The following is a 27,962-nucleotide window of genomic DNA, read 5'->3' on the forward strand; positions in this document are numbered from 1 at the left end:
TTATCAAAGAGTCCATATACTCTGAGTATCTCACAGGCCAGACTCAGGTACAGTGGGGCATTGGCTTCCTATAAATGATACCTTATCAAAGAGTCCATAGACTCTGAGTTCCTCACAGGCCAGACTCAGGTACAGTGGGGTATTGGCTTCCTATAAATGATACCTTATCAAAGAGTCCATAGACTCTGAGTTCCTCACAGGCCAGACTCAGGTACAGTGGGGTATTGGCTTCCTATAAATGATACCTTATCAATGAGTCCATAGACTCTGAGTTCCTCACAGGCCAGACTCAGGTACAGTGGGGTATTGGCTTCCTATAAATGATACCTTATCAAAGAGTCCATAGACTCTGAGTTCCCCACAGGCCAGACTCAGGTACAGTGGGACATTGGCTTCCTATAAATGATACCTTATCAAAGAGTCCATAGACTCTGAGTTCCTCACAGGCCAGACTCAGGTACAGTGGGACATTGGCTTCCTTCTTAGACACCAGCAGCTTCATCTGTAAAATCAATAGAGGGCATTAATGCATTTGCTTAAAAGTCATTCCAGATTAGCCTGCTCAGTCAACATAGGTTAATCAGGGATAACCTTTTTCTGCTTGTATTGCATTTTTCTGTCAGAGGATGTCTCTTCTAAGGGGATATCCAGTTGATGCAGAAACTGTTGTCCCTGATAAGTCTGGGTGGCCGCACATGCATTAAGCTAAGTTTTTCCCCAGTGAATCTCATTTGATTGAAAGCTTCCCAGTCATGATTCAAACTGACCAATGGATAAATGACCTAGTGTATGTTTTTACCACATAATATTCATGTGGTAATAATTATGATGTCAACATTAAGTTTTGACACCTTTTCAATCTTAGACTTATTTTATCTATAATATACCAATTCACAAACTTCAAGTGTCCCTTGTGACATTGACCTATAAGCAAGCCAGAAGGTTTTGCAGATGACACAGCCTCTGTGTATGACGATCATTTGAACCAATTTATTTCAAAAACTAATCATGCATGAAAAGATATGGGCCAAATATGCACTTTGAAATCACTTTATCCATAAAAGGCACAAACTTCAAATGTCCACTATGAACTTGCGCATGTTTAGCAATTCAGCCAATTTAGTTTGTACCATCCCTTCAAGCATAATAAAGTTTGGACTAGACAAAAATGAAGATAAAAACTTTTTTTTTTTAAACTACAGTCACATCACATATAACTTAAAACACATTTTGAAATGTTCTGAAAGAAATACATTTTTTTAAATATGACCTTTTCTAATTTAGATTACAATACATGATTCTGACTATCATCCCATCCATTATGGTCAGTTGTTTTCCTCAATATGAGAAATTATCATAATTCTCATATTAGCAAAGCAAAACATTATATGGATTGAGATCATGCCACACTGACATACTGGGCAATGATTCAGAAATAGAAGATATTTGCTTCTCTCAGTGTAATAATGCAACTTTCATAAGCCTCTTACTTTAAATTTCATGAAAAACAAACACTTGTTTTATTTGATAAGGTATTTTTATACATTCACAATTATGTACTTGGCCTAGCTCTGGTAAAACAGGATTTAATGCATGTTCATAAAGTGTCATACCAGATTAGCCTGTGCAGTCTATGAAGGCTAATCATGGACAACACTTTCCACCTAAATTTGATTTGAACAATGAAGATACTTCCTTTAAAACAAAGATAACATTAAAGTGTCACAGGCTAATATGGGCCAACACATGCATTAAGCCCTGTTTTCCCATAGCAAGGCTCAAGTATTTTAGCACACTAACTGATTCCACGATACATGTGTCACTACACAATTTCCCTTTATTTCACTACTAAGTGTTAAATAAAGTAAGACCATATACAGTCCAACCCCTACTTCCGGTCACCCCTCATCGCCGGTCACCCCGTGTAGGCGGCCGGTCTGTGCCGCGACCGTCGATAAACACTATATAATGCACCCCTCTTAAGCGGTAACCCCGTTTCTCCGGCCAGCGGCCAGCAATTTTGCATCCCAAATGTTAAATTTCCCCCATATGAGTGGTCACGCGCAAGTAAGTCAGTCATGTACATTGGCAAAATTACACAGACGCAACGGCGAAAAAATCGATACGTACTTCCAGTCTGCGGTTTAGGCTCTGTAGTACTGAAGAGTGATGTGTGATAAACATTTTGACAGCCAGTTTGCAAATTGCAATTAATTAGCGGCGGATTATCGGGTTATCGGGTTAAAAGCAATATGCGATCGTTTGATCTTTTTGTTTCCGCACGTGCGAATATCACCTATTATTACTGGAAAGGAGATTCTTAATTTATAATTTATTATTTGTAGCTCATACTATTTTAAGCACACATTTATGACAATTATCGGCTAATTAAAAGTTAAAATGAACAACGAAACTTTTAACCGAAATCAACTGATCTACATGTTCTCCGAGCTACAAAGTTTTTATCCAAAAATCAATACACGCATGCTTTCGAACCATGGGTATGGCGTGACATTGTACATTGGTGCATAATTTTCGCGCGCTTTTGTCGGGACAAAGGAAATACATGATGCTAGAATTTGTAAATGTCTCGTTAACATTAAACAATCGGGAGTGTGTTTCGGATTACAAATTATTATTTCTATTTGGGAATAAAACAAAACATTTATATTTGTTTTATATTTACAATGATTTCAATATTAATTTTGATAAAACCCTTTACGCGGCGAAAAAATGTTTTTTATAATATTATGCATGAAAAGCACGATTACCAGGAGGATTACACCCGGTTGCTATTATCAGTCTCTTTAGTAACTGGCCACGATTTTATCGTGAAGGAGATCACTGTCGGGACCAATTAGTGCGGTAGGTATTCAAAGCCATAAAACTGCAATAAACCGATTAAATTATCGATTTATAGTGACACGGGAGTTATTCACGCATAACTGATTCACAACTGTTCCCATCTTAAGTGCATTGGGGCCATACAACGCGCATTGTGTAAACAATGAATCATGAGAATGATTCTTTTTCATTGACTTGATTCTGATGATGATGATATTGATGATGATTAGAAAGATGAATAGACTATTTTTTGAATGAAAATGTTGTCTTATAGCTGATTTTAAAAAGGAAGAAATAAAATTATTTTAAGTCTATACATTGTTTAGTACATGTACACATATTTACCATTTTGTTTATACAAAAATTGAACAGTTGGCCATGCACTCATCAACTCCAGACTCCCTATGACCCAACCCCCTCTTAAGAGGCCACCCCGCTTAAGCAGCCAATTTGGCTGTTTCCCTTGACTGGCTGCTTAAGAGGGGTTGGACTGTATATTCATCGGCATGAATTTTCTGGTTACAAAATCTAAAAGTAAATTTGTAGTGTTCCGATTTTGGAAGAGTAAATAACAATTTTTCCCACCCTTTTTCAATGTGTTTGAGCTAAATTTGTCGAACTGTTACCCCAAGACATCAACAACAATAGATGTGTTCGTCAGAAACACAATGCCCCCATTGCGCCACTTTGAAATAAATTTAATTTTTTAAATTTTTTTACCTTGAAGGATGACCTTGACCTTGAACTTCCACCACTCAAAATGTGCAGCATCATGAAAACGCCGCTTTGAATTTATTTATTTTTGACCTTTGACCTTAAAGAATGACCTTGACCTTGAACTTCCACCACTCAAAATGTGCAGCTTAATGAGAACACGGCTTTGAAATTTATTATTATTTTTTTTAACTTTGACCTTGAACTTCCACCACTCAAAATGTGCAGCTTCATGAGATTCACATGCATGCCAAATATCAAGTTGCTATCTTCAATATTGCAAAAGTTATGGCCAACGTTAAAGTTTTTTTCTTGACGGACGGACAGACTGACATACTGACTGACATACTGACAGACAGTTCAACTGCTATATGCCACCCTACCGGGGGCATAAAAATTAATGTCCCACAAACAATAATGACTTTACAAAAAGCCTTTGTCACCTGATTGTTGAAAGGTGACTCATCGAGGGCCTTACGGTGTGTGGCCAGGTGACGCCTGACAACTTCCGACTTGTCCCACATGTCCAGTGCCTCCACTACCAGCTCCCTCGGGCTGCGTTTCAGTAATGACTTGTGCACCTTGCCCTCTGTCTGACAGGTCATCACTATGACAACATTCTGAGGAAAAAAAGGTCATTATTTTGACAACATTCTGGGAAAACAAAGATATCATCAATATGACAACATTTTGACAAAAAAACAATGACAGGGCATCACTATAACAACATTTTGAAAAAAAAACAAACAGGTCATAACTAAGACACCATTCTAACGAAAACAACAATGACATGTCATCACAATGACAACATTCAAAGGAAAAACAACAGGCCATCACTATGACAACATTCTGAAACAAGAGCACCGCATAACAGGTGCCACGCTCGGCTGTGAAAGCCTGTCAGATTTTTATATAAAAAAAAAGGGTGTGGCGTGTAGAACTTATCAAGGTACATCTACATATGAAGTTTCAAAGTTGTAGGTGGAAGCACTTTGATTTTAGAGGCAATTTTAAGGTTTTTGTTAAAGTTTTATATTAGAGGTCACAGTGACCTTGACTTTTGACCTATTGACCCAAAAATGGGTGTGGCATGTAGAACTCATCATGGTGCAACTACATATGAAGTTCCAAAGTTGTAGGTGGAAGCACTTTGATTTTAGAGCCTATGTTAAACTTTGATATTAGAGGTCACAGTGACCTTGACCTTTGACCTAGTGACCCAAAAATGAGTGTGGCATGTAGAACTCATCAAGGTGCATCTACATATGAAGTTTCAAAGTTGTAAGTGGAAGCACTTTGATTTTAGAGCTAATGTTAAGGTTTTAGCACGACGCCTACAGCGGACGTCGGACGAGCTGGCTATGACAATAGCTCGGGTTTTCTTCGAAAACAGCCTCACTAAAAAAAGAAAGGTCATTACTATGACAACAATCTGATGAAAAAACAGGTCATCACTATGACAACATTCTGAGGAAAAACAGGTCATCAATATGATAACATTCTGAGGAAAAACAGGTCATCACTATGACAACATTCTGAGGAAACAAGAGCTGTCACCATAGGATGACTTATGCCCACTATAAACGCTTAATAGAAGTTATGAGCTTTTTTCAAAACCTAAACGCAGATTTCAAAACCTAAACGCGGACTCTAAGTTCAAGGTCAAGGTCACAGGGGTCAAAATTTGTGTGCGTATGGAAAGGCCTTGTCCATATACACATGCATACCAAATATGAAGGTTATATCTGAAGGGACATAGAAGTTATTTTCATATTTCAAAACTTAAACGCAGATTTTGAAACGTAAACGCCGACCATATCTTCAAGGTCAAGGTCACAGGGGTCAAAATTTGTGAGCATATGGAAATGCCTTGTCCATATACACATGCATACCAAATATGAAGGTTATATCTCAAGGGACATAGAAGTTATGAGCATTTTTCGAAACCTCAAGGCAGATTTCGAAACTTAACGTAGACCCTTAGTTCAAGGTCAAGGTCACAGTGGTCAAAATTTGTGTGAGTATGGAAAGGCCTTGTCCATATACACATGCATACCAAATATGAAGGTTATATCTCAAGGGACATAGAAGTTATGAGCATTTTTTGAAACCTAAACGCAGATTTTGAAACCTAAACGTGGATCCTAAGTTCAAGGTCAAGGTCACAGGGGTAAAAAAATTTGTGCTTATGGAAAGGCCTTGTCCATATACACATGCATACCAAATATAAAGGTTATATCTCAAGGGACATAGAAGTTATGAGCATTTTTTGAAACCTAAACGCAAAGTGTGACGGAAAGACAGACAGACAGACGGACAGAAGGACAGTCGGATCACTATATGCCCCCTTTTCTTCGAAAGGGGGCATTAAAAACAACAATGACAAGTGATCACTAAGACAATATCCTGAAGAACAAAACAGGTCATTATTATGACAACATTCTGAGGAAAAGGAAACAAGAGGGCCATGATGGCCCTGAATCGCTCCCCTGACCATTAAGATCAGATGAAAACTATGACCTCCATTGTATACACAAGGCTTTTCTATGATTTGACCTTGTGACCTAGTTTCTGACCCCAGATAACCCAAATACTATCCCAATCCAGATTTCATCAAGATAAACATTCTGACAAAATTTCATAAAGATCTGATGGAAACTGTGACCTCTATTGTCTACACAAGGTTTTTCTATTATTTGACCTAGTGACCTAGTTTTTTACCCCAGATGACCCAAATACAATCCCAATCCAGATTTCATCAAGATAAACATTCTGACCAAATTTCATAAAGATTTGATGAAAACTGTGACCTCTATTGTCTACACAAGGTTTTTCTTTTGTCTACACAAGGTTTTTCTATTATTAGACCTAGTGACCTAGTTTTTGACCACAGATGACCCAAATACAATCCCAACCCAGATTTTATCAAGATAAACATTCTGACCAAATTTCATAAAGATTGGATGAAAAAAAAGGCTGTGACCTCTTATTGTCTACACAAGGTTTTTCTATTATTTTACCTAGTGACCTAGTTTTTGACCCCAGATGACCCAAATACAATCCCAACCCAGATTTTATCAAGATAAACATTCTGACCAAATTTCATAAAGATTGGATGAAAACTGTGACCTCTATTGTCTACACAAGGATTTTATATTGTCTACACAAGGTTTTTCTATTATTTGACCTAGTAACCTAGTTTTTGACCTCAGATGACCCAAATACAATCCCAACCCAGATTTCATCAAGATTAACATTCTGACCAAATTTCATAAAGATTGGATGAAAACTGTGACCTCTATTGTCTACACAAGGTTTTTCTATTATTTTACCTAGTGACCTAGTTTTTGACCCAAGATGACCCAAATACAATCCAAACCCATATTTCATCAAGATAAACATTCTGACAAAATTTCATAAAGATTGGATGAAAACAGTGACCTCTATTGTCTAGACAAGGTTTTTGTATTGTCTACACAAGGGTTTTCTATTATTTGACCTAGTGACCTAGTTTTGACCCCAGATGACCCAAATACAATCCCAATCCAGATTTCATCAAGATAAACATTCTGACCAAATTTCATAAAGATTGGATGAAAACTGTGACCTCTATTGTCTATAAAAGGTTTTTCTATTATTTGACCTAGTGACCTTGTTTTTGACCCCAGATGACCCAAATACAATCCCAACCCAGATTTCATCAAGATAAACATTCTGACCAAATTTCATAAAAATTGGATGAAAACTGTGACCTCTATTGTTAACACAAGGTTTTTCTATTGTCTACACAAGGTTTTTTTATTATTTGACCGACCTAGTGACCTAGTTTTTGACCCCAGATGACCCAAATACAATCCCAACCCAGATTTTATCAAGATAAACATTCTGACCAAATTTCATAAAGATTGGATGAAAACTGTGACCTCTTCTGTCTACACAAACAAATTGTTGACGGCTGCACACACGCACGCACACACGCACGCACAACGGACGCCGGACATTACACAGTCACATAAGCTCACCATGTCACTTCGTGACAGGTGAGCTAAAAACAGGTCATCACCATGAAACATTCTGATGAAAAAACAATATGAGCTCTGCTCTGAAAAAGTGGGTTTAATTTATTTGCGTTAAGTGTCATCCAAATTCAGCAAGTTCAGTCCACACAGCCTAATCAGGGACGACTCTTTCTGTCTGAACTGGATTTTTGCTAAGAAGGGACTTCCTTTAAATCAGAAATTTAAAACAAGAGGGCCTGAAAAGCCCAAAGTCGCTCACCTGAGATAAAAAGAAATGACCTGTTCTTTGCAGCCCAAGATATCAATGAAACAAATGTTCTAACCAAGTTTCATTAAGAATGAACAACAAATGGCCCCCTGGCGGCCATGTTTTTTTTAACAGAGCTGAACCATTTTTGAACTCTTCCAAGATATATCCAAATTTCATGAAGATAATGTCTTCTAGACTGTTCACATGTTTTCACTATTTACATATAAAGAAAACTGCCCCACTGCCTGGTGCCGATGTCTTTCCACTTATCACGACCATTTTCAAACTCGTCCGAGACATCCACATAACTAATGTTTTGACAAAATTTTATGATGATTAGGCAAAAAATGTGACTTCTAGAGTGTTCACAAGCTTTTTTACTATATAAATATAAGGAAAAAGACCACTCCCCCCTGGCGGCCATGTTTCTTTTATAGATCCAAACCATTTTCGAACTCAACTGTCGTAACCAGGTGTGGTAGTGCAATCTCGTTTACTTACGCAAGTGAACTGGTCACGGGATGGTTACGAGTTATGTAACTTTGTGAGCACTTATGTAATGCGGAAATATTTATTCCACAATCGCTTATTTCCGGTCAGGATGACACTGCTGACTGGTTGTAATTCAATTAAGTAAAGTTATTGCCGTTTACTTGAATCATTTTAAAAACATATTATTCAACAGTAGGCTGTTTTACACTAAACAATTTAGAAATATGAAAATGTATCAATTTTATATTTCATTTCATTAATATTGTATAAATACATAAAGCCTGAAAATGATTAGTCTTGATAAATGAACTCGGCAAATAAGAAAGGTGAATCTTGATTTTGAAGGTTATTCTGATTCTGTTTTTTATCTCCAGAAACTTATAATTGAAATTATTTCTTTATTGTTTTCATAGAGTATCCATTCGATATTTGTTAACATATCTTAAATATGATTATATAGAGTGAATCATTATGGAATCTTGTTTTGATATGAAGTTCCCATTTAAATTACATATTTTTTGTTAATTGTTAAAAAAATGCATTAAATACTCCCACTGTGAAATAAAATATATCAAACAGTTCAACCAGCTTTTATTACTGACCACTGATATTAACATTTGGCATACAGACAGTGAGAGGGTCAGTAAGCTGAGTGATAAATAGTTACACACTGCAATGATCAATATGGGGTCTAACAAAATCTAGAGCAGAACAAACAAGTGCACCGCCTTGCAGGTGCAGACCGCTCATCTATTTGTCTTTTTAAAGGTGTAGTGACCTATCTCAATTTCAATCACAAAGGAGGGAGGGGTGGAGTGGAGAGGGGTGTATAGTGTGGGGGTGTGGTCATTTATTATATTATCTTCCAAAAATGCCAAAAAATGCACACACAAAAACTTTTGGGGGGGGGGGGATTATTGGGTGGGATGGTTGGACGGTATTTCAAAAATAAAATAATAAAAATAAATATTTGTGTTTTTTAACCATGTTAAAAAAAAGCAAGAGATGTGTTTGTCAGAAACACAATGCCCACTATTGCGCCCCTTTGAAAAAAACAAAATGTGTTTTTTTTACCTTTGACCTTGAAGGATGACCTTGACCTTGAACTTCCACCACTCAAAATGTGCAGCTTTATAAGAAAGCCGCTTTGAAATATTTTTTATTACCTTTGACCTTGAAGGATGACCTTGACCTTGAAGGTTGACCTTGACCTTGAACTTCCACCACTCAAAATGTGCAGCTTCATGATAACGCCCCTTTGAAATATTTATTTTTTTACCTTTGACCTTGATGGATGACCCTGACCTTGAAGAATGACCTTGACCTTGAACTTCCACCACTCAAAATGTGCAGCTTCATGAGAACCCAGCTTTAAAATTAAAAAAAGAAATTACCTTTGACCTTGAAAGATGACCTTGACCTTGAAAGATGACCTTTAACTTCCACCACTCAAAATGTGCAGCTTCATGAGAACGCCGCTTTGAATATTTATTTATTTTTTACCTTGAAGAATGACCTTGACCTTGAACTTCCATCACTCAAAATGTGCAGCTTCATGATAACGCCCCTTTGAAAAAATTTTTTTTTTTACCTTTTACCTTGAAGGATGACCTTGACCTTAAAGAATGACCTTGACATTGAACTTCCACCACTCAAAATGTGCAGCTTCATAAGAACGCCACTTTGAATTATTTATTTTTTACCTTTGACCTTGAAGGATGACCTTGACCTTGGACTACCACCGCTCAAAATGTGCAGCTTCATGAGAACGCCGCTTTGAATTAAAAAAAAAAAAATTGACCTTGAAGGATTACCTTGACCTTGAACTTCCACCACTCAAAATGTGCAGCTTCATGAGATACACATGCATGCCAAATATCAAGTTGCTTTTGTTCAATATTAAAAAAGGTATGGCCAATGTTAAAGTTTTCGGACAGACAGACGCCATATATTTGACATTTGACCTTTCACCAATCAAAATGTTCAGCTCCATGAGATACACATGCATGCCAAATATCAAGTTGCTATCTTCAATATTGAAAAAGGTATGGCCAATGTTAAAGTTTTAGGACGGACAGACACCATAAATTTGACATTTGATCTTGATGGATGACCTTGACCTTTCACCACTCAAAATGTGCAGTTCCATGAGATACACATGCATGCCAAATATCAAGTTGCTATCTTCAAAAGTGAAAAAGTAATGGCCAATGTTAAAGTTTTTTTCGGATGGACGGACAGACTGACTGACATACTGACTGACAGTTCAACTGCTATATGCCAGCCTACCGGGGCATAAAAAAAAATTTGGGGGTGGGGGTGGGGGGTATAGTTTGAGGGTATGATGGTCATTTATTAGGTGATCTTTAATTAAAAAAAATGGGGGGGATTGAGGGGGGATTTGGAGGGGGGGGGGAGGGGGGAGGGAGGATTTGGGGGAGGCATGGGGGATGGTTTGGGTGGAGTCTATAGTGGTATGTCAGGTAAGAGTTGTTTTGTCAAAGTAGCAATCAAATCTAATCATAAATAAAAAAGTTATGACAATTTTAGCGAAAAATTAATAATTTGACCTTGAGAGTCAAGGTCATTCAAAGGTCAAGGTCAAATTCAACTTGCCAGTTACAGTACCCTCATGATAGCATGAAAGTATTTGAAGTTTAAAAGCAATAGCCTTGAAACTTTAGAAGTAAAGTGGATCTAAACACAAAATGTAACCATACATTCAAAGTAATAAAAGGGCCATAATTCCGTAAAAATGACAACCAGAGTTATGCAACTTGTCCTTAACTGTCCCCTTATGATAGTTTGCGAGTGTCCCTCGACAGCCATGTATTTCAAGCAAACGTAACCATTTTCGAACTCATCCAAGATATCATTGAGACCAATCTTCTGACCAAATTTCATGAAGATTGGACAATAAATGTTGCCTCTAGAGTGTTCACAAGGTTTTATTATAGCCATATATAGCCATATAAGGAAAAATGCCCCGCCCCTCGGCAGCCATGTTTTTCAAGCAAACGTAACCATTTCCAAACTCATCCAAGATATCATTGAGACCAATCTTCTGACCTAATTTCATGAAGATTGAACAATAAATGTGGCCTCTAGAGTGTTAACAAGGTTTTACTATAGCCTTATAAGAAAAACTGCCCCGCCCCCTTGCGGCCATGTTTTTTCACCGATCTGAACCATTTTCGAACTCGTCCAAGATATCAATAAAACCAATGTTTTGACCAAGTTTCATGATGATTGGGCAAAAATTGTGACTTCTAGAGTGTTCACAAGGTTTCTCTAAAGCCAAATAAGGAATACTGCCCCGCCCCCTGGCAGCCATGTTTTTCAACGGACCAGAACCATTTTTTAACTCAACCAACGTATCATTTAGACAAACATTTTGACAAAGTTACATGAAGATTGGGCATCAAATGTGACTTCTACAGTGTTCACAAGGTTTTTCTTTTTTTTGACCTAGTGACCTAGTTTTTAACCCAGCATGACCCAGTTTCGAACTAGGTCGGGGTATCAATATGACAAATCTTCTGACCAAATTTCATGAAGATTAGACAATAAATGTGGCCTCAAGAGTGTTCACAAGGCAAAATGTTAACAACAGACGACGCACGACGGACGACGCACGACGGACCAATGGCGATCACAAAAGCTCACCATGAGCACGTTGTGCTCAGGTGAGCTTAAAAGACTGCACAGGCTAATCTGGGACAAAACTGTACGCACATGCATGAAGTCCCATTTAGCCTAAGCGCAGCTTACACTGTACATCATATTAGAAAGTCATTAGAATACCAAAGTTACAGTCTGAAAAAAACTGTTATATGGCCAATGTTGACCTTTCACCTCTTAGTGTGACCTTGAACTTAAAAATAGGGAGATGGGTGTTTTATGGTTTATGGACATTGAACATTTATGGTAAGTTATCGAAAAGTACAAAGTTACAGTCAGGAAAGGCTTGGACACACATATCCACATAAACTTTACCAATAAGATAGATAAAGGTTTCCAAAAGTGGACTAGTCAAAACAAAAATTCAGTGCAGTGCAACCTTGATACTTGTTTCTGGCAGCCAGTCAAGATTATGAGGCAGGTGGGCAGGGTCCATTCCATCAAATCCATCCAAGAAGAGCACAACAGGGGAACCACTGTAGGTGGCAGCTTCTGTCAACATCTCCTCAAACCGTGGCACAATATTCCTGGGGGATACACAACAAGTCATGCTGCTTCATATGATTTCCTTATTTTTATTAGGGTTTAAAATAAATGTAAGACATGTCATGTCAAATCCTTTCCTCATTGTACTAATGTTATAATGTAATCAATTAACTGATGGACTAATGTATCCAATTTACTCAATTAACTAATGTACTCAGTGTACTAATGTACCTAATGTACTAATGTACTCAATGTATGTATGTATTCAGGGCACTGATGTACTCAATGTATTAATGTTCTTTGTGTACTTATCTATTAATGTACTAAGTGTAGTGATGCATTCAATGTTCTTTTGCACTCAATGTACTCAGTGTACCAAATGTACTAATGTTCTTAATAACTTATTAACTCTATGTACCAATGAACTAAATGTACTCAATATACTAATGTTCTCAATGAACTAATGTACTCAATATACTAATGTGCTCAATTAACTAATGTTTTCAATAAACTAATGTACTAAATGTACTATTGCACTCAATGTACAAATGTACCCAATGTTCTTGATTAACTAATGTACTAAATGCATCCAATGTACTCAATGAACTAATGTATTTATGTACCTAATGTACCAATGTACCCAAAGTACCAATGTTCTCAATGTACTAATGTTCTCAATGTACTTCTTTACTAATGTGCTCGATTTAGTAATGCACACAATGTTCTAAATGAACTAATTACTAAATGTACTTATGTACTCAATCTACTACTTTTCTCAATGTACTAAAATTCTGAATTAACCAATGTACTGAATGTACTATTGCACTCAATATACTTTATGTATTAGTGTACTCAATGAACTAATGTACTTAAAGTACTAATGCACACAATGTACTAATGTAATCAATGTACTATTGTACTCAATGTACTAATGTTCACAATGTATTAATGTACTTAAGGTTATCAATGTACTTATGTAAAGTATCACAAAGGCTTATTTGGGACACCATTTATTTTGTCAACATTATGTCTGTGTTTTATAGACTCTTCCTTGTAATAGTAAATGTCACAAAGGTAGATTTTTTTCACCTTGCTGATTAAGAATCTATATTAATTAAATATATTCACTTAAGATTACTTTTTCTAACAATCAAATGCAACAAAAAAAACAATCCACAGTCCAGAGAAGGAAAATGAATGTAATTATCATTTCAATTTTATAAATGTATGTACAGAGTCAAGAGAAAATAAAAAGATTATTGCTGTATATCCAACAAATGTATTATTCAGTTACATGGCTATTCACAGCTCAGAATGAGACGATCATAGCTGAATTGCTACACATCATATTTAGAAATACAATTGATATAAGGACACGAACAAATAGAAATTAATTTGATATCCTTGCTCTTGGAAAAATGGGCTTAATTCATGTGCATCAAGTGTCATCCTTGATTAGCCTGTGCAGTTCACACAGGCTACTTAGGGACAACATATTCAACTTTTGTGGTATTTTTCGTAAAGAGGAAGTCGATTCTTAGCAAAAATCCTCTTCAGGGGTAAAGTGTCATCCCTGTTTAGTCTGTGTAGACTCCAGAGGCTTATCTGGGATGAAACTTTACCCACATGCATTTAGCCCTGTTATCCCAGAGAAAAGGTCAAAAAGAAAATCATTTAATAATAAAACAATCCCAGCTTACTTAAAGTCCTCTGGTACTTCCATCTGCAAGGAAAAGCGTGCGTTCAGTTCGTGACAGAGCCTGCACAGTGTTGCGAGGATGTTGGTGGACCCCGGCGCAGCACCCACAAAGTGCGTGAGAATCGTAAGGCTGCTGTCACACATCTTGAGAGCCTGGTACTCATGTATCAGACTTGCCTGCAGGGGAAAGACAAGAAAGAATTGTCGGGGCATAAATATGGGCCATACAGCACATGGCAAATAAACTATTAAATGCTTAAAGAACACATTCATCCAATTTTTTAAAACCTTTACTCCTCGGATACTCATTTTCTTTGTAGTCAATTAGAAATCAAATTATATTAAAGATCTTCCTTAATAGATTTAAGTTTTAAAGGCTTCATTTCAATCACTAAGCTACTGATGAGCATCGTACAGCATAAAACCTGAACAGCCTGCCAGTTACTCACAGTGTTCTGGTTTTATTGTGGTTGCATGTAGCCATACTCAATTTGCTCTTAAGTAATAAAAAAAGGGTTAAAGAGCACCATCATTTTTTTTAATAAAATAAGCAACTTGAACTAGTTTTTTTTCTTAAATGTAAAAACAATATGAATTGTATACGAATGTATGTTTACAACTATATTTATGCACCTATCAAGAAGCTGTACATGAAATATTCTGTATATGACATGCTTGTATGTATGCATAAAATATTCTACACCCAAAACAAAATTGTTCACACTGAAAAAAAGGAAAAAGAAAGGTAAGCTCACTAAAAGAGCAGATTTCCCGGAGCCTGGTTTCCCAGCGAGGCACACAACCCCAGACTTCATCTCGGACAGAAGTTTGAGGCACTCCTTACGTAGCTTGGTGCGTCCAACAAACAGCGCCCTCTGTTGGTGCACATAACTGTCGTGAAGGCCCGTGCAGTGGGTGTGTTCATCCAACATGGCCGCCTGTAGGGAGTTATGGTCAGAACTTGTTTTATGTTTTCAGCCTTGTTCTGAGAAAACAATAGTATGTTGACATCTGATGAGTAGCAATTTAATTTTTTGATGGCTTTTAGTCTGAGAGGTGAAATAACTATGCACCTTAGCCACATTCTGGAAAAACAGGGCTTAATGCAATTGTGTACAGTGTCGTCCCAGGTTAGTCTGTGCAGTCTGCATTGCTAATCAGGGTCAACACTTTTTCTTTAACTGGATTTTCTTTATAAGAGACTTCCTTTTAACAAAAAATTCCACAAAAGCAGAAAGTGTCATCCTTGATTAGCCTTGGCAAACTGCACATGCTAATCAAGGACAACATTTAATGCACATGCTCATGAAGGACAACATTTAATGCACATGCTTATCAAGGACAACATGTAATGCACATGCTTATCAAGGACAACATTTAATGCACATGCTCATCAAGGACAACATTTAATACACATGCTAATCAAGGACAACATTTAATGCACATGCTTATCAAGGACAACATTTAATGCACATGCTAATCGAGGACAACATTAAATGCACATGCTAATCGAGGACAACATTTAATGCACATCCTAATCAAGGACAACATTTAATGCACATGCTAATCGAGGACAACATTTAATGCACATGCTAATCGAAGACAACATTTAATGCACATGCTCATCAAGGACAACATTAAATGCACATGCTAATCAAGGACAACATTTAATGCACATGCTAATCAAGGACAACATGTAATGCACATGCTAATCGAGGACAACATTTAATGCACATGCTTATCAAGGACAACATTTAATGCACATGCTAATCGAGGACAACATTTAATGCACATGCTAATCGAGGACAACATTTAATGCACATGCTAATCAAGGACAACATTTAATGCACATGCTAATCAAGGACAACATTAAATGCACATGCTAATCAAGGACAACATTTAATGCACATGCTAATCAAGGACAACATTTAATGCACATGCTAATCAAGGACAACATTTAATGCACATGCTAATCAAGGACAACATTTAATGCACATGCTAATCAAGGACAACATTTAATGCACATGCTAATCAAGGACAACATTAATGCACATGCTAATCAAGGACAACATTTAATGCACATGCTAATCAAGGACAACATTTAATGCACATGCTAATCAAGGACAACATTAAATGCATATGCTAATCAAGGACAACATTTAATGCACATGCTAATCAAGGACAACATTAAATGCACATGCTAATCAAGGACAACATTTAATGCACATGCTAATCAAGGACCACATTTAATGCACATGCTAATCAAGGACAACATTTAATGCACATGCTTTCAGCCCAGTTTTCCCAGAGCACTGCTAATTTTTTTTTGTGCTGGATCCTTAAAATAAACATTTGAGAAAGAACACATAAAGAAACATTTTTGCATTATATATTTGCATTATATATATTTTTTACAATTTCATCAGTTCAAAATGGCTGACTCCAAGATATGCGCAATAAATTTGCATTTTTATAGTGGGAAAATAGTCATTTAAGGATTTAAATCCATTCATCAACACTTTAAACAGCTTAACCTTGTGTGTTTGTAAAACATTGTGAGATATAGTAGTTGGCAATCGCCTATATATAAGGCAACTTCGTGATTTTCAAGTAAAATGTTTGGATAATAAATGCATTGATTGTCATAGATAACTGACAATTGTGTTCTAATCCATATTTACCTCCTCCGGGTTCTCATTCTGTATGCCAAGCCAGAGGTTGTTGAGAGCTCGGGCTCCAAACTGGTCGAGCCCAGCAACCATGGGCTTCCCCTCCACTACCCCGCCCCAGTTACATGGGTAGCTGAAATATTGACATTGTAAGCATCTTTAAAGTGGCCACTAAATGTTTAAATGAAAACAAAGAGAGACACAGTTAACTGTTAATTTATGCTTGAAACATGTTATTTTTTTAAATATATTTTAATAGGGCATACTTATAAACTCCGATATATCTTGATCTTTGCAAAAAGCTTAACTTTGTTATTTTCACATTCACTTGACAACATGTTTTCAAAATTCTTTCATGCAAAATATGATGTGAAGTTGGAATAAGACATCAATCTCGGAATGAATTGTATTTTTAAACAATTCAATATAAGCAGTTGTACCTTTCATATTTATTAATTTTGACAAATAATGAGTGAAATAGACACTTGCATACATAATTTCATCATTTATGATTGATATTAAATGGGATTTTCATAAAAATTGCCACCAAAATAAACTGCATCCATGAGTGCATGATCACACTTTCAAAAGATAGTTAAAACAATAAAAACTAAACATTGTTATTTTTTATGAAAAAGTCATAGAAAAAAGCGTTTCATACTAGTTCTATTGACAGATATTAAAAAATACCATACACTTAGAACACATGAAATGAAAAATTGTGTTTGAGAAAATCACCTCTATGACCAAAGTCACATAAAACAGTGCTTTTTACTACATTACAGGCCCCTATAATTGTAGGCCAATAGTTTCTTACTTGTCAAACAGTTCAAGGCCACTGGTCCGGATCCTATTCTTCAGCTGTGCCATGTTGTATAGGCTCGAGTCAGACTTGTCAACAAAGTCTTCCAGGAAGGCTTTCGGGACATCACTGCAATCCACATGCATGAGATATAATTCACTTAGTCCATATGTTGTATGTAGCTGATAAACAATTGTGGTGAAATAGATTTGATGATTGAAAAACCTTGCACAATTTTGTTTCATAAAAACTTCCTTAGCTTTTTGAATGCCTTGTTTCCACACTGGACAAAAAATTATGAATGTATTTATTAGTCAGTGGCTATTCACACTATAACAAGCAAATTCGTTGGATTTATATCACCCTGCCAATATGCTTCTGGACACAAAAGTGTTTTGTTTGACACTTAAAAAATCATTTTTTCAAGATACAAAAGGCCATAATTCTGTTATTAACAGATGGTGTACAATGCCATTTGTACATTGTACAATGCATCATCCTCTTATCCATATATATACTCAGACTAAGTTTTAATGAAATCCGCCAAAGCACTTTCAAGATATAGCTCCTGACGGTCGGAAAGATGGATAGAGGGAAAGACGGACAACGCCAAAACAATAGCCCTCCGCCTATGGCGGGGGATAATAAATAGTTTTAAGTAGAATCTACTGGATGTAAGACTAAAATAACAATTTTTGTTAACAGCTTCAGATAAAACGCCAAACACTTTCCATCAACAGGATTCCCACTCACCTTGTTTATTCCTCATCATCAACTAAACTTAAATCTACAAAACTTACATACTAAATTTGAAAATGGTGCAAAGGACATATGCAAACATGAACAAGTGTTGTGTGTAACATGTAATGTGAAAATGAACACAGCATGTATGTAGCTTTCTTTATTAAGTGTTTCCTAAAGACTCTTTTCATAAGTGTGCAGTGTTCTGCCGAGGCCTCGATTCCACGATATTGTCGTGCAGAAATTGCATTTGTCGCGTAAAAATAATAACTGGTGCGAATTTTGTCGCGGCTGATTTGACTTGAGTACAAATCGGAAAGCGATTCTTACACATTAAACGTTTCTTAGATTAGCGGATTTCCTGCTATGGCAGGTGCTTGTTGCTCAGGGACCGCTTTGATAGTCCAGTATTTATTGGATGATACATTCTCACTCATTTGGCAGCAAATGAAAACGCTTGTTCCATAAAGGCATACCTCCTAATGAAGAGTTCCAAAAATGTTGTCGCCAAAGAAAAAAAAAAGTACAAATTTAAGTTTTTTAAGTAAATCATCGAGTAGTTCGATAGAAGCTACTTCAGATAAGGAGCAAGTAAGTCCCCCCTCTACATCTAAGAAGGTGCACGATAGCCCTGTGACTCTTTCTGTTCAACATGAACTGAAAATCATCCCGTCCACATCAAAAAGTCAGCCTGAGCCGTCTGATAAAACGGATGTTAAAAAGTCCGAAAGAAAATTTTAAGAACTTTGGCTTCGTGATTATTCTTGGCTTTAGCTTGATGTGACTAGCAAATTTAATAGTTACATTTACCATAGTTGATAGTTAACAAAAACTTAATTCAATTACAAACACACAACTAAAACAAATAACTAAAGAAACTGTCAGTGCTTTATGAAAGGGACAGAAAGGCTCACAGATGAAGGATAAAAGGTATACTAGTTGTTTAACACACTTATACTTTTTGCGTCTCATTGATTTTAAGAATGTCCCCAATTTTTTAGGGCTGATAGGACAAATGTACTCTTCTAGATTCTTTCTCCGCAGAACACTGAGTGTGGCTTTGCCCTTTTATACAGAAATATGTTGGACACACTCTGACAATATAACGCACCTGAGGAATGTGTCGTCCCGAATATAGAAGAATGCACGAGCCCTCATGTCCTGTCCAGGAAGCAGCCCCAGCGCTCCGGCCTGCATCTCCAGCTCTGTCACGGACCGTCCTGTGGGGTAGTCCTGCACCCAGGCAAACTGGTCTGTGTCCGGTACCATGTACTGGTCCGGTACCCAGCCGTACCTGTTAGTAAAAACATATGCATTAAGTGTAATCACTGATTAGCCTGTGGAGTCCACACATGCTAATCAGGGACAACACACAAGACTTTCCGCTTGTATTTTTCATTTGAGGGAAAACTCTTCTTAGCAAAACACCAATTTAGGCGTTAAGTTTCAGCGCTTATTAGCCAGTGGGGACTGCACAGGCTACTATGGGATAAGACTTTATGCACATGTATTAAACCCCCTTTCCACAGAGGGAGGCTCATATTCATTTCAAACAAATAAACTGTATTTATGGTCATAATATCATACTACATCAATAATATAAACATGAAGCATTGGGATTGGACTGAAGAATAATATCTAATTCTATTCTCCCTTGGTATGCAGATGCATGTTGTTGGATGGACATAATTGGATTTATTAGCCAATAATTACACAATAGCAAAAAAGCTCCAACTAACTCGTTACCACTAAGATACGCACTTTGATGGGTTTGTAGTACCTTAAAAAATCAAATGAAAATAAAGACCTTTCTTACTAGATCCATGTTTAAACAAGACTATTGTCAAGCAATATGGTCCCCTACCGTAGAAACTCCACAATTGTCAGGTTTTTTTTATTTTTCTATTTGTTGCCATAGCAACCAAAATTTTTGACGTAGAAACAAAATGAAATGACGTGCATAATCTCCAAATTGCCATCTATCCATTATCAAGTTTCATGAAAAAATATTAAGAACTTTTTAAGTTATCGCAGGATCCAGAAAAGTGTGAAGACTGACTGACTGACTGACTGACTGACTGACTGACTGACTGACTGACTGACTGACTGACTGACTGACTGACTGACTGACTGACTGACTGACTGACTGACTGACACACAGAGCGCAAACCATAAGTCCCCTCCGGTTTCACTGGAAGGGGACAATTACTTATTCCCAAACCTAAGATACTAAGATACTGATAAGCAGCAAACAGCATAAACCTGGACAGACTGCGAGGTACTCACACACTATTCTGGTTTTATACTTGTTTCAAAAGCCATTTTCACTCAACTTCTGAGCGGGAAAGGGTTGAGTATAAGTAATAGGTGGACATTTCAAACATGTAGCCATACCTGTTACCTAGGATACCCAGGAAGAACTGACACTTCTGGATCTCTGTCAGGCACAGCTCTAGAGTCCTGTGAAGAGAAACAAAATACATACTGGCAATTATATAAACAATGTATTATAACCTAATTAGAAGACATAATTAGTGATCCTTGTTGCCTATTATTTAATCATTGAAAGAAAAAAATAGATGAAGGTGGACAAAGGACCCAAAACGCGGGACAATTACTCCCCAAAATGTCTTGCATCAAGAACAACTTTTGCTTTGTCTAGCAAACAAAAAAACAACAAAGAAAACTCATCATAAAACAAAGAAAACAAAGCCTCATTATAGGAAAACTGGTATAAGACATGTGTGTAAAGTTTCATGCCAGATTAAATTGTGCAGTCTTCACAGGCTAATCCCGGACCCACTTTCAGCTTTTACGGTATTCTTTGTTTAAAGGAAGTCTCTTGTTTCTAGGTTACCCGGGTAGTGCCATCACATATTAGACTGTGCAGACCCCACAAACGGGACAACACTTTAAGCACATGCATTAAGCCCTGTTTTCCAAAAACACTGCTTGTAGTATCTGGAACTATATGGACATACTTAGCATTCCTGGTTTCTTCCTCTGTCACGCCCCAGCGAAGGTCAACCTCGTGAACGTTGATAAAGCGTTGCTTGCAAAGGGCACGTAACTCTGGGAACACAAACCTTGTCAGTAGGTCTCTCTCACCGTGCATGTCTCGGAATGTGGACGATATAAATACCCGGGCTGTACGCCATCTTCATGGGAGAAAATAGAAGTGAGATTTTTTTCCACCATTTAAGGAATGGGGCTTAAGTATTTTGGATTGGGATGAATCATGTTATTTTAAATAAAATTGGGAAATTGGTGCTGCTTTTTTTTAGCTAACAAATTTAAAGCTAAGAATGTTTCAATATTATATTATTATTAATAATAATGTTCAACTTATAGAGCTGCATAAAGAGATAATATAAATGTGGAAAAAAATATTTGAAATCATTATTTCATTTTAAAACCCTCAACTAGGAATTTTAGGCAGTCATGAGAAAAATCTTAACTTTTGAGATTGGAAATGGGGCAAAATGTTGGCCCTGGGTACCTGGGTATGTGTGACGGGAGCTGCAGCATACGTTCTGGTGCCAGTCTGGGCGGGACAGGCCTGTTGCCAGGCAACATGGGCAGGGAACTCAGCTGGAACGCCTCGTCAATCATCTCAATGTGGCGGAGTTGTCCCCCATCACCTCGCTCGGCTATGAACCTACCAAGGGGAGGCAAGTCTTCGATTTTAAAGAAATAAATCTTCAGATTTCCCAGAATTAAATCTTACATTTAAAATAAATAACACTTTTTTTTCAACCCAAACTTCTCCCATTTCATCTACTACACCTTTCAAATGTCTAACTATCCTTTGAACTTTACAAATGAATCTCTAATCAGAGTTTCTCCTTTTTGTCATAATGTTTTTATTGCTTGATCATTTTAATTTAAGTCCAATTGTGTTTGTTTAAACACATGCAACTTAAACAAAAAACATTGAACGAGTGGAAGGGACGATTCCCGTGGCCAATCATTGAAAAGATTGAAGGGGAGACCCGTTTTAATTGTGAAATATGTAAAAATTCATCGAAGGCATGCAATCTAAGCACAGTTTGGGCATATGAAGGTATTTGAAAAAAATAAAATTGTATAATACTGAATAGACACTGTTGAACTTAAAATTAAGATGCTAGTATGTTTATTTTGATTTTTTGCATGAAAATAACCATTATTATTTATTTTACGACTGCAACGATAAAACAACACATTACTCCATTTAACTAGTTTAATGACCCGATTCCAAAATATTTTGCCTCCCAATAAACATAAAAAAAAATGTAATAGAATGCACAAAGTATTCACTAACAGATCTCTTTAATATATTATACGAGTAAAAAGTGGGATATAAAAGGCTGCAGTGAAAAAAAAACAGCCGGTCGTAACCACGAGCCCCGAAAGATCGGCTACTCACTCGTGGAAACCTGTTACTTTGAAAATATGCCTACCGGAGGTGGATGAGCACACGTTAAAATTACAAAAGGTGAAGTAACACCGTTATAGTAGCAACACCGCGTACCCGAAATAAAAATGCTATTGCTCATCAAGCGACCGAACTAGGAAGAACCATATTCTTTGCTGGGCTAAACCTAGTTCTACCAATCGCTTGACCATTGGATCACACTTTTACATGATAATCGCTATGACACTTTAAATGACACACTAAGACTTTTACTTGATCACTACACTTGTGATCACACTTTTTTCGCACTTGCGAAAATACTTTGTACCTTTTACATACTTAATCGGACATTGATCACTACACTTGTGATCACTCTTTTGATCACTCTTTTGCGCACTTGCGATAACACTAACTTGATCACTACACTTGTGATCTTTTAATCTTTTACTTAATCGGACATTGATCACTACACTTGAAGTCACACTTTTGCGCACTTGCGATAACACTTACTTGATCACTACACTTGTGATCTTTTACATACATCGGACATTGATCACTACACTTGTGTTATCACACTTTTTGTACCTTTTACATACTTAATCAGACATTGATCACTACACTTGTGATCACACTTTTTCGCACTTGCGATAATATACTTAATCGGACATTGATCACTACACTTTTGATCACACTTTTTCGCACTTGGGATAACACTTTTACTTGATCACTACACTTGTGATCACACTTTTATCGCCACACTTGCGATAATATTACTTGTACCTTTTTACATATATAATCAGACATTAAAATACAACTTATCGCTCAACCAGCGATTTGACACCTAAACGTTTTTTACCCTACAGTATTGCTACTATTTTTTATTTATTTTTTAAGCTTAAACTTTAATAACTTGGAATTACCCGAAAGGACAAGGATGATAAACTACGTAAGTAGTCACAGAGTCCATTCGGATAAATGTATAAATGTGCATGCCCATCCGACCCCCGGCAAACAGAATTTTCCGCCACAATAAATTTCACAAATTTATCCCCCACAAATTCTGGATTGGCCCTTTAACAGAACTTTAAGATGACGTCGCGAATGCAATCCAAATACAATTTGAGGCCAACATCCGACAGATGCACACCATCGCTCCGAAGAAACCCTGGCGTCGCGGAATCGATTGGCACTGACACTATTTCGTGCTTGGTAAACTTTTTAGCGCGCAGCCGACACCAGCGATTGATCTGCGATCACACTTTTACTTATCACACTTTTACTTGATCGCTACACTTGCGATCATACCACTTTTTATACCAATGGCCACTTGACCATTACACACTTTTAAAATCTGACATTTAAACTCCGGCTCGTATGGGATCCTAATTGTGACCGGAATACCGCGCTGATTTGTTTTCTGTTTCCTGAGTGTGACCAGTATGGCGTGTTTATCCCCCGTGACCCTAACGTCAGCTATTTGCAACTGATTTCTGTATGTTGCTGTTGCTACCAAATCACTGACTCGGAACAGACCAAAATATGCCAGAGTAAACATAGCATTGAATAGTGAGCGCTCGAAGTCATTATAACACACCTTTGCTAATTGCGAGATAATAACCGTCAAGACCTTCCGAGTGATTGGTGCCCACATATCAACCGTTTGTCGCGAGCAAGAACAGCCCTCAAGCATTTTTTTCACTACAAAAATGTTACTTATATCGTATTAGCCCATGTATTTATGAATATAACTCAATCCAGAAATGTAGCTCTTGATAGATTAAGGTGATAGACCCTTTTCAAAACAATAGGCTACAAAGAAAACAACATGTTGATCCGCGGGCCAGTTGTTGTTTAGACTATATGCAGATCGAAAATTGTTGAACATAATCTTTTTTTTTTTTTTTTTTAAATCCTCGCCCCAGAGAAACAGTGCAACTACAATTGGAAATAATTCGAGAACAGTTATGTCACTAGTTACGCCCTTTTGCCGCCATAAATCAGGCCAACGAGCGTTACACCAGTGACCTTTAAAATAAATCCCAAAACCGAAACCAGACCCGCCAGCACTATGTGTAAACAATTCAGTGTCAACATTGGATATCCAGTATCGGTCATGGAAAACCGACACGCCGTTGTAATCGCGCAAAAATGTCAACCACATTTCAAGGTCATGCCTAACAGCACGTGTTATACGTATGCGGTGGAATGCTTTTGTTATGCCACAGGTGGTGTTAATTAATCAAAATGGGCGGCCGACTGGGATTGCCCTGCACACGAAGTTAAGAGACCTTATTAACGATTGCATTTGCTTTAGGTTAATTTTTTTGTTTCTGCACGATGGTGTGAATTTTTTCCCGTAACTCAACGATTTTTATTTTAGGAATGCGGACTACTAGTTACGCCGAATCTTATTCTAAGCCTAAGAACACGATTATTTCCGTGGGCCCTTCTGTTTTCTCCGTTGCTAAAGGCACGTTTAGCTCGTGCATGCAATTGATAAACGAATCCATCACCTTGCGGCAACCTAGCTCAGATTTATCGCCACCCAGAAAATCGTCTAAATAGTGTATAAGCTTGCCCGATGACATTTTACTCTTAACACAGAATTCAAGGAATGAGGAAAACTGTTCAAATGTTTTGCAACTGACTGAAGCTCCGAATGGTAATGCTTTTTCAAAATAAATCATACCATTAAACTGTATGCCCAGTATTTCGAAATCTTCTCGCCGAATTGGGAGTAGGCGAAATGCAATCTTAAGATCCATTTTGAAAAGTTTACAGTGTCGCCCTAAATCTTGAACCATGTGAACCGCCTCATCAAAATTTGTGTACTGAGTGGATGAGTATTTTTTATCAATGAAGTCATGAACCGAGTTTCCCTCTGGAAAAGAAAGGTGATGAATCATCCTAAATTCACCTGGTGTCTTTTTTGGCAACAAGCCAAGGGAAACCATGAAATTAGAAAAAGGTTGTTCTCTGAAAGGCCCAGCCAACGTCCCCGCCAAAATCTCCTTATTTATCTTATCTTGAATTATGTCCGCATTTGCGATTGCAGACTTTAAGTTTTTACTAAATCTACTGACTCTGGGTCCGTTATAATGCATTGAAAAACCCATTTGTAAAAACCATTTAAATGGTCATTTCGATCTGTAGAATTATACGATGTTAAATATTCACGTAATATTTTGCTATTCACCGGCGATTGTGCGAGATTAAGTAGGTCATGATTACAGGGAAAATTAGCGTTCGATTTAGAACCTATTTGGGGTGCCACGGTTGTTCCCGCGCCATTGGGGCCGTGGTCGAAATCAATGAAATCCCCGTCCCCTTTGAAAACGAGGCGCCCCCGCGACGCTGATAGGGTGGAGGCGCAAAGGACAGTTAATGACCGGATGTCGAGATCCGCATTCTGAACATGCGTGTGTAAACCGACAATTGGGCCACATGCAGTGTCCCTCGTTAAAGTGGTGACACAAGTTATTAGCTTTTGGCGTCCCTCAGGGGCCCGTGTTTGCACGCATCGCCACCAAAGATCATTATTGATTGACGCCCAAGACGTAGGGTGCAAGGCCTGGCGCAGATGAAACTGTTCATCATACTCTCGCCCTGCAAATCCCCCCTGACGTGACGCACACTCGCGAATTGTCCACATGTAATGCAAAATCTCCTGCACTTAATCGGGTCACGTGCTATGGTAGATTGACGCATAAATCAAGAAAGCGTCCGACCACCGTTCGATGTTATGAATTTTATCCCTACACTCCTTAGGGCGCTGTTCAAGAGTGCCCTCCGCCGAAAGTTGCAAAACACTACCGTTACAAAAAGTGGATAATTCGAAGGCACCTTTTAACAGTAAAGCCAAATTGACATATTCGCCTCTAGAAATTTGTTGTTTCAATGCAGCTGGCACGTGCGCAGCCAAGTCATCATTTGATAAGCGCGTTAATTCCTGACAACTATATCATGTTTTGACCCTGATTAATAGCCGAAGCAAGAGATTGAACTTGTTTATTTTCGATTACCGGGAAACTTAGAGTTGATTCCCCGCTAACACTGCACCCCTCAACGTTACGTGTATTAATAGGAGGAACGATTTTAGATGCCCTTATTATCTTCTCAAAATCAATAAAGCCTCTACCTGGGTCCGGTTGTAAGAGCCGGGTATCGTCCTCTCCAACCTCTTCCACTTTTTCCGGTAATTTCCGCTTTGTTCCACGCGGCATTATTTCAGATGATTCGAGATTTAATTTAAATTAAGTTTGTTTACAATCCAAACGAAAGCACAGGCAGTTTGCAAAAGGCGGAATGACGTAATATCACGTGGTACGGAAATGCGTAATTACATTGTTTTAACAAACTCAACCGAAGCATTCCGTACATAACGTTACATCCGTAATCGTATCTATAGAAACCAGTAAACAACATTCGTTTCCGCGAAAATAAATATTATTAATTTATATTCAGAAATTAATAAGTCTTATTTTTAGGTCATTTAGAAAAGTTTAGAATTATTTTCCAAAACTTAGTAGTAACGTTAAGAATAAAATTTCAGAGTTAAGAATTCTTTTTGAAAATCTGGTAGTAACGTTAAGAATTTCATAAAACCTTATCTAAAGCTCTGTATAAGAAAAACACTCAAAAATCTAACAACTTTCAGAATAAATTTAAGTTATTGTTCTAAAACAAATATTGAGATGAAAAAAAACAAGAGCTGTGTTCCTGAAACACAATGCCCCCTACTGCGCCGCTTTGAAGCCATATATTTTACTTTTGACCCTGAAGGATAACCTTGACCTTTCACCACTCAAAATGTGCAGCTCCATGAGATACACGTGCATGCCAAATATCAAGTTGCTATCTTCAATATTGCAAAAGTTATCGAAAAACTTTAACCAAGGTTTTTGGACAGAATGATAGACAGGCCAAAAACAATATACCCCTGATCGTTTGATCCGGGGGCATAGAAACCTGTCTAGATGGTGTCATCCCTTATTAGCCTGTGCCAACTGCCTGATGCCCCCTTTTCCCAGCAGGGCTGTGTTCTATTCCGTTTTTCACCAACCTGAGTATCTGGTCACTGAAGCCGGTGATGTAGATGTTGTTGGGATGCTCTGGCCTGATGTCTGTGTCAAACCTAGAAAGCAGAGAAGCCACTTTCACAAACACTGT

General features: G+C 37.4%; 1 protein-coding gene across 1 annotated transcript in view; it reads right to left on the reverse strand.

The window, feature by feature from the left end:
- Positions 1–27,962, reverse strand: part of LOC127859704 (telomerase protein component 1-like) — a 118,531-nt gene that overhangs the window by 43,548 nt on the left and 47,021 nt on the right. The window contains exons 16-27 of the mRNA XM_052397212.1: positions 27,856–27,927; positions 21,897–22,055; positions 21,379–21,555; positions 20,792–20,857; positions 19,509–19,691; positions 17,672–17,785; positions 16,867–16,987; positions 14,941–15,123; positions 14,187–14,362; positions 12,380–12,527; positions 4,002–4,178; positions 410–502 (exon numbers count right to left, since the gene is read on the reverse strand). Coding sequence (XP_052253172.1) covers positions 410–502; positions 4,002–4,178; positions 12,380–12,527; positions 14,187–14,362; positions 14,941–15,123; positions 16,867–16,987; positions 17,672–17,785; positions 19,509–19,691; positions 20,792–20,857; positions 21,379–21,555; positions 21,897–22,055; positions 27,856–27,927 — 1,669 coding nt within the window. The remainder of the gene's footprint in view (positions 1–409; positions 503–4,001; positions 4,179–12,379; positions 12,528–14,186; positions 14,363–14,940; positions 15,124–16,866; positions 16,988–17,671; positions 17,786–19,508; positions 19,692–20,791; positions 20,858–21,378; positions 21,556–21,896; positions 22,056–27,855; positions 27,928–27,962) is intronic.

The sequence above is a fragment of the Dreissena polymorpha genome, chromosome 15 (genome assembly GCF_020536995.1).
Source record: "Dreissena polymorpha isolate Duluth1 chromosome 15, UMN_Dpol_1.0, whole genome shotgun sequence".
Taxonomy (NCBI): domain Eukaryota; kingdom Metazoa; phylum Mollusca; class Bivalvia; order Myida; family Dreissenidae; genus Dreissena; species Dreissena polymorpha.